General features: G+C 32.8%; 1 protein-coding gene across 22 annotated transcripts in view; it reads right to left on the bottom strand.

Moving 5' to 3' along the window:
* Positions 1-10,809, bottom strand: part of LOC124951892 (calcium/calmodulin-dependent protein kinase type II alpha chain) — a 70,706-nt gene that overhangs the window by 21,812 nt on the left and 38,085 nt on the right. For 14 of the 22 annotated variants that reach the window (XM_047500937.1, XM_047500942.1, XM_047500944.1 and 11 more), the window contains exons 10-11: positions 10,660-10,720; positions 3,668-3,757 (exon numbers count right to left, since the gene is read on the bottom strand). In XM_047500937.1, coding sequence (XP_047356893.1) covers positions 3,668-3,757; positions 10,660-10,720 — 151 coding nt within the window. The remainder of the gene's footprint in view (positions 1-3,667; positions 3,758-10,659; positions 10,721-10,809) is intronic. The other 8 variants (XM_047500935.1, XM_047500954.1, XM_047500956.1 and 5 more) reach the window with 3 other exon arrangements.

The raw sequence follows: 10,809 nt of genomic DNA, 5'->3' as shown, positions 1-10,809 counted from the left end.
ATTACATTGGAAAATTATTCAATAGATATTCAAACATTATATTGTAAATAGATTGCAATTATAGAAAAAGGAAAAATAAAAAAATGTTTCATTTTTCAAAACATGTCCGAACACGCGAGTTTGACGAATATATTATTTAAATACATATCTCTATGGCTCTGAAACGGCGCCGTTAACTAACTATAGCGTGATATAACATTTGCAATAATATTCGCTAATTAAAAACATCGTCAAAATTTTGACGTTCGCAAAGTTACTGTGCTTTCGATGTTTACTCACGGTTCGCATTCTCGATCCACTGTATCAGTGCTGCAAAATTCCCACGAATTTTACAACACACGGAAATATATACATATATATATATATATATATATATATATATATATATATATATATATATATATATGCAAGCCAGACATCGCTATCATATTCGATATATGTTAATGGGAAAGATCGATAAGCCTGTTTCTTTTATCTATTTTTTTTTTCATTTTTTTAATCATTTTTTTCCCCAAGAAAATCCAGATAGTCGTAAATACATATACGACATGACATAATACGACAGCCTGTTGAAGTATTTAGAAAGGATTAATATCTACGTAAAAAATAAAAAAAGAAGAAAAAATAGAGAAAGAATGGAAGAAAGAAAGAAAGAAAAAAATAAAGAAAGAAAGAGAAAAGTAATTGATAAAAAAAGGAGGATTCTATTCGCCGAAGATAAATTATCCTCCCATCTTCCACGTGTTATCGATTTCTGAATAAATCTCTTATTCTTTCAGAAAGTCAAGATTTGCGCCTCTTTTTATTTATTTTCTTTTTTTAATAGGATCATCTCCGTTGAAAAAGGTTATTCATCTGTCTCCTCCTTGACTTCGATAATTCGTCGAAGCTCGTAAAAGGAGTAAGTGAAGTGCGTAGACGCGTTATGATGCGGTGCCTGGCGCTTAAAAGCAAATGAAATTCATCTGGCATACTGTGTACGGGATGAAGGAATGCCTAGGATGCATGCACGCAAAGGATTCTCAATCGTGAGATCATTATACGCGCTAAAATTCTTCCTTCGACTACTACGTATAATATACTTATATATATATATATATATATATATATATATATATATATATATATATATATCTATCGAGAGAAAGAGAAAGATTGACAGAGACCAAAAAATAAATAGACGAGTCAATTCCATTAAAAAATAAATAAAAAGAAACAAAACAAGTATATATGTATATATATATATGTATATATATATATATATATAGATAGATAGATAGATACATTAGATAGATATTAGAACCAAAAACCCAAAGTATACTACGAACGTTGATGACCGTGCGTGCTTGCGAAAACTTGCCGAGAGAAATGGAATAAACAACAATGTGAAATTGATCGAACGGAGATTGTCGTCTAGTTATTTTTATTAATTTGAATTCTTTAAATAAATAATAAGACGTGCGTGTCAGTCATGGATACGAGCCTGCACTATACACAATGTCTCCTTCATTTATTTATCGATTTTTCTTATTTATTTTTCTTTTCGTCAATTTTTTTGGAGTTCTCTTTTTCTTTTCTTTTTTCTTTTTTTTTTTGTATTTTGCTCCCTTTTGTTCCCTTTTTTCAATTCGATCGAATTTCTCTATTTGTCGCGATATATAACGAGTATTGTTAAGTAAAACCTTGCCGTTAAGCGGGTGTCTGCCACAACAAAATGCCTACCAGCGCTCACGAATTCAAAAACAACTTTCCAACATGTAAATGTGTCAAAGAGCGTGTAACACGACGATCAATAATAGCGAGCGATCGAGAGGAGCAAGTTTGAGAATGCACGATGCTTTCAAGAACATTATCGAGAGTCATGAAGTATTCGAAGGAACGAAGAGATATGGAAGGAGATGGGAGATAAGATAGAACGAGTAAAAGAAGGAGAGAGATAGAGAGAGAGAGAAAGATGTATGCGTATATATATATATATATATATATATATATATATATATATACGTATATATGTATGTATATATACATATACATATATAATGATTTAGAAATTAGAGAGGAATAAGGAATTGTTCGTGTACGTGTTCGTCGATTACAAGGAGAAACTTTAGAAACGGTGAATAGGAATAGGAGTTAGTAATAGTAGGAGGAGGAGGGAGGGAGGGAGGGAGGGAAACAAATCGATTACTCTACGATAAAATACTTTTGAGGGAAGAAAACGTTCTCGATATATCCGCATATACAATTACGAGGGAGGGGGGGGGGAGGGATTACGGACGAATTTTTTATTCGTGTTTTTCTCGCAACCCTCAATTATCAACGTAGAGATTCGCTAAGCAGTAGATTTCAAGTGCAGTAGCAGCAACGGCAACAAATTGGGACAGGCCATCGAATCCACCATTACTTTTTTGTTTTCTTTTTTGTTTCGATTTTTTTTCTTTTCCTTTTTTTTTTTAATAAATCTTACATGAAATAATAATTCGACGAGTACGAAACTATAATCTACCTTAACATATGAATATGTACAAGGTTAACAAAGATGATTCATCTTTTATTTAAGTTAATGGATTTGGGGCGAGAGGGTGACGTCATGCACGATGGATTCTCATTTGTATAATTACAAGATCCTTTGTAACTAAAATGATGGATGGTCTATCCTGTGGAATTCTCATGAATTTTTTTTCTTTTTCCTTTCGTTTTTTTTTTTTTACTTGATCAGATAAATATAATTCGAGAGAGAATATTTTTCTCGAAAATCGATACTCGCTGAACGAATCTCTGAGTTCTAAATAACTGTATTAGTAAAATTGTAACAGTTGAGGAATTGGAACGGGGAAAACAATAAGGAGATATCATTAACGCGTTGCCATTCGACGAATCCTTCGAGAGATATTAATATTTCTATGTTTAATTTAAAAAAAAAGAAAAAAAAAAAAAAACAGAAAAACAAAAATTAGAAAAGAAAATATATTACAAAAAAAAAAAAAAAATTAAACAAAATTCCGAATGACAACTCGTTAATCGTTGTAACTACAGATCGAGTTACCGATTTGCACGTGATAATCAAAGATCATGATCTGTTTCAATAACGAATCAAAGTGCGTGCACGTGTCGCAGTACGTTCCTTTTCTTTACTTTTTATCTTTTTTTCTTTTTTTTTTTTTTTTTTATCTACATTAAATAAATCCAGTGTTGGTATCGTAGGATCTTTAAGATTGTGTTTCTCATTAAATTCGTAGAGTATGTTCTTCGAAGTGATTAAGTAAAAAAAAAAAAGAAAAAAAAAATCGACGTTTGATCGAGTGATCATATTTCTCATTTATCGTATTTACATACATATACACATACACACACACACACACATATATATATATATATATATATATGTATGAAATAGATAATAATCAACGACGATATGTGTTTCTTCGAAAAATCATGAATAAATATATATAATTATATTTTGAGAGTTTCTTCTTCTTCGTGCACTCTTTTATCAAATAATCGTAAAAAAAAAAGATATACGTATCTGTATGTAAGGTATACCTTTTAGGTATATGTACCTAACAGATATTATACACGCCATATAGACGTGTACGTTGAATAATTTATAACGATACTTTTTTATCGGGATAGCTGGAGAGCACCAAGAAGGAAACGAATTTCTTACCTTTGACATCGTCATCCTCGATCGTTGTGCTGCTATCGGTGGATTCCTTCACCTGAGAACCATCGCCCTTCTTCGTGATGATGCTTCGACCTGGAGTGCGCAGAGCGTTTCAGTAAATCGACATTGGACGTTTTCAGTACGAATTTCTCGACAAATTTTTATTATTTTTAAGAAACAACCAACGAAAAAAAGATAGAGAGATAGTGTAAGAGCGAGAGAGCGAGAGAGCGAAAGAGAGAGAGAGAGAGAGAAAGTTGGATGAAAAGAACAAACAAATTAAGGAAATTAGGAGAAAAATAAAAAAGAGGAGTATAGCTTTTTTTTTGTTTTTTTTTTTTTTTTTCCATCGCGAAACAAACGAGATAATTTTTGTTTCTTTCTTGAAAGAAAAATGTAACGTATTAAAACGTTGCCATCTTCGAGCATAGACAATACTTATGTGTGAATTTAAAAAAAAAACGAGAACGAGTAAGATTTTCCTGGGACTATTGTAAATTCTTTTATTTATTTATTATTTTACTCTTTTACCGTTAAAAGCAAGAAAAAATTTGTAATTTTCAAGAACAACGTAATATTGTGTATCGGCTATAACAGAGGTTCAAAAGATAAAAAAGGGTGTCTCTAGAAAGCTAAGAAGGGAGAAAATGTAATAGATAGGAGAAGAGAGAGAGAGAGAGAGAGAGAGAGAGAGAGAGAGAGAGAGAGAGACAAAATTACACAAAAACGGAAGTGAAAAAAACAAACATGCTCAATCATCTATATATATATATATATGTGTGTGTTTATCATGCAATTGTATTTTTTGTCTAAGCTATCAAAGATAGCTTTCATGACTCCAATGTCATGTATCTAGAACTTGAATAAACATTTGTCTTTATTTGGGATAGCTCCCATTAAAAGGTACTCACTCGAAAGCTCGCAAATATATTATTGTAACTATAAAATAATAATCATGCAAGAGACACGTGCTTAAACTATTACGAGAAACTAAAACTAAATCCGTACGAGAGCCACGTGCGAATTACATGGAATATATTTAGTATGGTTCGTTGTAAAAGTTATGCGAAAACATCTTAATAACCTAAGAAGCTAAGACGAAAGGAAAATGAAAACGAAAAAGAAAAAGAAAAATTAAGAAGAAAAGAGCAAATAAAAAGAAAGAAGCCAATCTTCGACCGTACCCTGAGCAATTTGAAAAAGAAAAGAAAGGTAAATAAAATAAAATAAAATAAAATGAAATGAAATAAAATAAAATAAAAAGAAGAGAGGAAAAATAGCGAAGATTGGGAGGAAAAAAAGAAAACGAGAAAAAAGTGAAAAAAATAAGGCAAGATCGTAGAAATGCAAAAACGAATTAGATTGGAAAACGTTGGCATGCCAAATGCAATTCAGAGACTAATGTATTAGATACCCCACTCGATTCGAGTCCTGCGATATCTTGAATCGATTCGATTATCGATTCGATTTTCGATTCGATCGAGATGACAGAAATTACGAAAACACCAAAGTTCTTTCTAATTAAGTAAGTAGTAATACATAGTAGTAGTATTCGAAAGACCAATGAGAGAGAGAGAGAGAGAAATAATAGAATAAAATCGCAGAAATTCGATCGAGCGGATTTAATTCGTCGAAGCGAAGATTAAAATAATAGAAAGAAAAAAAGGAAAAAAAAGAAAAAAGAAAGAAGAAAAGAAAGTAAGAAAGATAAAAAGAAAAGAAGAAAGAAAGACAAGGCAAAAAAATAACTCAGCTTGTCGAAAATCGGTTTCGTAGTGTATAAAAATTGTTTGTCGTCACGTGATAAAAATTGTTCATTTAAATCACTTTTGCCATCTTGTCAAATAGACAGCACGTCGACAAAGTTACACAAGATTTTCGATCGTGTGATTAGCGCAGCACCTCCGACCCGCTTCGTGTCAAATCAAAAATAGAGTACCTTTGTCGGAAGAAGAAGAAAAAGAATGAATGAATGAATGAATGAATGAATGAATGAATGAAAGAAAGAAAGAAAGAAAGAAAGAAAGAAAGAAAGAAAGAAAAAGACAAAAATATATATATATATATATACATATATGAAAAAAATTAATGGTATAGAATGGATTATGTTTGTCTTTCTTCATTACTTTTATGATTTGCGATCGGACTTCTATGCGTTCTCCCAATTTTATGCGGACGAATAAATTGAAATTGGAATTGATCTCTTCTAACCTAATCTTTTTGTCGTAATACAAATATATTCATTATCTCGATTCATTCTGAAAAATTCGAAGAAAAGTGGGGAAAGATAAATAGAAAGAGAGAGACAGTTGGCAATTTTTCGAAACTTCCTCAGTTTAAGAAGATAAATAATTAGTGAGATTAAATGATACCAGGTTGTATCCTTCATCTTTTATCTTTCTCTTTTGATTGAAGTTTGATCGTTGAATTTCACCATCTTGTTTTCTGCTTTCGAACAGCAAGAAAATAAAGAAGAAAAGTAAAAAGAGAGAAAGAAAGGGGAGAGAGAGAGAGAGAGAGAGAGAGAGAATGAGAGAGAAACATTTGTTACGTTCTCTCTAAAGTTTGAAACTAAGAAGTTTGGAGACTCCAAGAGATTTAGTAAATAGCATTCTCTTAAAGTAGTCGCTGATGTAACGACTGAAGAAAATCCGTGCAACAATTACTTACAACTTAAATCGTTATTTTTCTAACGAAATTCTAATCTCTCAATTGAATTTCATTCGTAAAGTAACGAAGATAAATTAATTGAATCTACGTTTGAATTATGTTAGATCGAAGAAAGGTTAACCTAAAATGTTACTTATGTACATACGTGTCTATGTACACACGGATGATCCGTACGTACGTATTTATGTCGTAATAAAAAAAAAAAATTGCCTACACGCGATAAAAAAATTTGATAAAGCTACCTGTTAAATCCATGGATGAAACTACGGTAGAAGTGTGGAGTCACCGTTTCAAATTAATATTCAGAAAATATGTTCTTTCTCGACTATGAGATTAAAGCGAAATATAAATCAAGTGCGGTGCGATAGTTCCTGCTAGCGGACGAAAAGTCACGAGAGTAATATTAATACGCGCGAAAAACAACGCGTCGGATAAAGTTTTTCGTGCTGCCACCTATCTAAGAAATACGTACTACTTTGATATAAAGTTTGCCGTATGACGATTCAATTGTTGTTTTCTTTAATACGACCATTTGTACGATTTTAATTTATTTATTGCGTATTTAAATCCGATAAATGCGATAAATCTTTCTTATACGTCAATCTACTAAAGAAGTTTTGAATGTTTATATAGAATCAGATAAAAAGAATTTTTTTTATATATAACGTGACATCTTGGGAGAACGCGAGAAAGGATACCGATCGACTTTGGGATATATTGGATAAAACATGAGAGAGAGAGAGAGAGAGAATGAGAGACAGAGAGAGAGAGAGAGAGAGAGAGAGAGAGAGAAAGAGCGAGAGAGAGAGAGAGAGAGAGAGAGAATAATGAATGAGATTCGATTTTTTCGTCGATCGATCGATGATCGTTTATTTTTTTTCTTTTTTTCCTTTAAAGAATCCCCCGTAATCGAATCTGTTGCAGAAGATCCACGATAATAAAAGATTGATCAAGCTATGTGTTTTGTGAAAATCGTTAATTCGAATTTAGGTAAGTAAGTACATGTCTAATGTAAGCGACGAATGTTTCTTATTATATGAAATATGAATGACGTGCGATATTTTGCCTTCCCTTATTATATTGTCGCTATTATTAGCGGCGGGGCAGAGCGGGGGAGAGAGATTTAAACTCATCTGATATTTTGCGATATATGAAAAACAGAAGAATACAGTACGAGTTAAATAAATCAATATTTCGCGATGAATATTTTATCGAATTTCGATAACGTCGATGCATCATCCGTTGTTGTTGTTGTCTCTTCCTGGATTAATTAGAAACTCTTATTCACGTTATAATCAAAGTTAATACTTGAGCGATTTCAACCGAATGAATTGGTAAATGTGTTGGGCCATTGTGTTTTTTCAAATAATCGAAAAAATGATAAATAAATGTAAGGTTATACGTATACAGAACGTATACGTTCATTGGTTCCTTCTAATAGTGGTGCAAAATGCTCAACTATTCGACTAATCGTAAGGAAAAAAATAAATAGATTATATTGGGTGGATGAGACATGGATGATGGAGAAGGCAATGGGAGGAGATCAGGGCAAAGACATTCTAGGTAGACGTAATGGGTGCTATTTATATGTCACACACAAAAATGTGCGTGTTAGTCAGTGACGTAACCTCAAAAATTCGGAATTTTTTCTTTTCTTTCTTTTTTCCTTTTTTTTTTCTTAAAGTTTTACATTTTTTACTCGAGCTAAAAAAATTCCTTTCGGGCTCGTAGAAGGATGGTTATGCCACTGAGGTGTATATCCGTGTATCTATGTATGTATTCTGCATATTTATATATTTTATATATATATATATATATATATATATATATATATATATATATGCACAGAAAAATGTATGTATGCACTTTCTCGTGCACCTATCAAAGGATGCTTACGAGCACGCGTGCGCATATGCTATAATCGAATAGACGTATATATTATATATGCAGATATAGTATACACGTATGTGTATATTTCATACATGCATATAATATGTTAATTTTGTATATAATATATACATTTACATATATGGTAAATAATAAATCAGGTAAATCAGTATTTAACTCCACATTTAGAATTATGGAGAGATATGAATGAAATGAGATAATAAAAATAAATTGGAGAGGAAAAAAAATGATCGATTAAAATACAAGATCTTTTGTGTTTTACGCGCGATCACATTGAAATGATTAAAAAGAGAATACCGAATTGATACACGTCATCATTTTTAATCTAATTCTCGTGAATGAAATTAAACGAGTATGTATTAATCAATATTTAAGATCCAATAAGAATGGGATTACGTTTATTATTAAAGAAAATTCTAAATGTGGAGAAGAATGATGATAAAAGAAAAGAAAAAAAAAAAAATGTAAGTACATATTAAAGGTTTGAAATCTTGAAATCTTGTTTAATATTACGATAGGATAAAACACTTATATGCAACGCGAATAATTGCAATACAACATAGCACAATCATTCGGAGGTATTCTCGCAAGTGGACCGAAACAGTTGAGAGAATTCACGTTTCGATCCTATGAAACAATTTCGTTTTTCTTTCTTTCTGTGACATTCTCTATTTGCCTAATTTGTCTATCGATAAGACAGATTAGATTCGTTTCGAACACGTGTAGACTATCGTCGTTTGTGATTCGTTAAGAGAATTATTGTTGAAAAATTTGAATGACCGCGATCGATGACGCCGTACTTTTTGTTCGCTCAATGATTGGAAGAAACGCTGGCAGAAAAAAAGGAAAAAAAAAAAAAAAAAAAAAAAAAAAAAAAAAAAAAAAGAAAGAACACCTGAGAGACCTTGACTGTGAAAAATATTTTCAAGGCGATTACATTGAGCACGTTAATTTACAGGCAATCGAAGTGATACATAGCAGCGTCGTATGCCTGTAATTAGACCGTAATGATTGTTTGACAATCGCTTAAGAGGATTTTAATTTGATGTACCCTCGCATTTGTATACTCTGCGTATACGCAAATGGACATTGACGTTGAACGTCGATAGGTATTTGACGAAAGCAATGCGGATATATAACTGTTATTATGTAAAGGAGTCATCGAAAAGTCACTAACTATTATTCGTCTCATCGTTAATTGCTCGAAATATATCCGATTATATAAAACGAAAAAGTGTAAAAAAAGTTCTCTTCATTTTACAAATGATTTTTCTTAAGGAATTTCGTTTTCAAAATGACGAAGCATGACTCCGGTGATTAGGGTCGAGTTAACGATGACGTGACGTCGATGAGAAGAAAACTGCTTGAGTCCACTGCGACGATGATTTTCGTTACCCAGAATCACGCTTCGTTGAAATGAGATTAGAGAGAGCGAGAGAGCGAGAGAGCGAGAGAGAGAGAGAGAGAGAGAGAGAGAGAGAGAAAAGAATAATAATGATAATAGTAATAACAATAGCAATAATTAAGTTTTCAAATCGACTACGAAGCAAGGAATTCGTTTCTTTTATTTCTGGGTAACGTTTAATGTTCCTTGCAGGATATATGAGGTGTGCGAGCGGAGTGCATCGACTATGAGGATATACGAGCACTTTGTGGATGAAACATCTGAAAGATGTTTCAAATGTGTTACACTGAGCGAGCGAGGATGAAATTACGATGATTCGTTAGAGAGTAAAAGGAGAGAGGCAGAGACATAGGGAGTGGGAAAGAGAGAGAGAGAGAAAGAGAAGAAAATAAGTTCTACTCTAACGAAAATGATGAAGGGATTATTTTCCAATTTGGCTAGATCAGCCAGTATCTTCGTCGAGAACGAATGTTTCAGCCTCGCTCCTCTTTCATTTTTGGACAAAAATTCGAATGGGTCGACCGTTCCGACGGAAATAGGCTTTCTCAGATTTTCATGTGCACGAGCAAGAATTTTGTTTGGGGTTGGAATAATGTAAGAATACGTATGGGTGCTCCATATATTTGTGATCGTGCATAGATCGTTCGTCATGGTAGATAATGTAGGAATCTAATTTCTAATCGAAGATAGATCGTTCGATCGATAAAATAGAAAATGGCGCGTGCACAGCACATTATGGAGCACCGATCGAAATGAGCGAAGAGGCAGATGAGCAGATTATTTTCTAATGACAAGGATGCAAGACGGGTATGAACGAAAGGACGTGAAAAGTTTGCAAGAAAGATATGGTGGGAGACAGATAGATAGATAGATAGATAGAGATCGAGAGAGAGAGAGAGAGAGAGAGAGAGAGAGAGAGAAGTGGAAGAGGGTATGTAAAGTTTAATAGGGGGTTATAAAAGTACTGTCCGTCGTGGTCCATGAAGCGCTGAAGAGGGCCGGAGGTACTTACCCTGTGCATCATACTTACTGGAAAAGTTCCGCGTCGCCAACATCGTCGTCAAAATAGCGCCCTGATAAAAAAGAGACGAAAGAAAGCGATTAATCGTAATAACGATGTCCGAATTGTTAATTGGCTCTAAATATTAAAGGACCAGACAGA

The sequence above is a fragment of the Vespa velutina genome, chromosome 9 (assembly GCF_912470025.1).
Source record: "Vespa velutina chromosome 9, iVesVel2.1, whole genome shotgun sequence".
NCBI lineage: Eukaryota > Metazoa > Arthropoda > Insecta > Hymenoptera > Vespidae > Vespa > Vespa velutina.
This window is presented reverse-complemented; position numbering and strand designations above follow the sequence as displayed.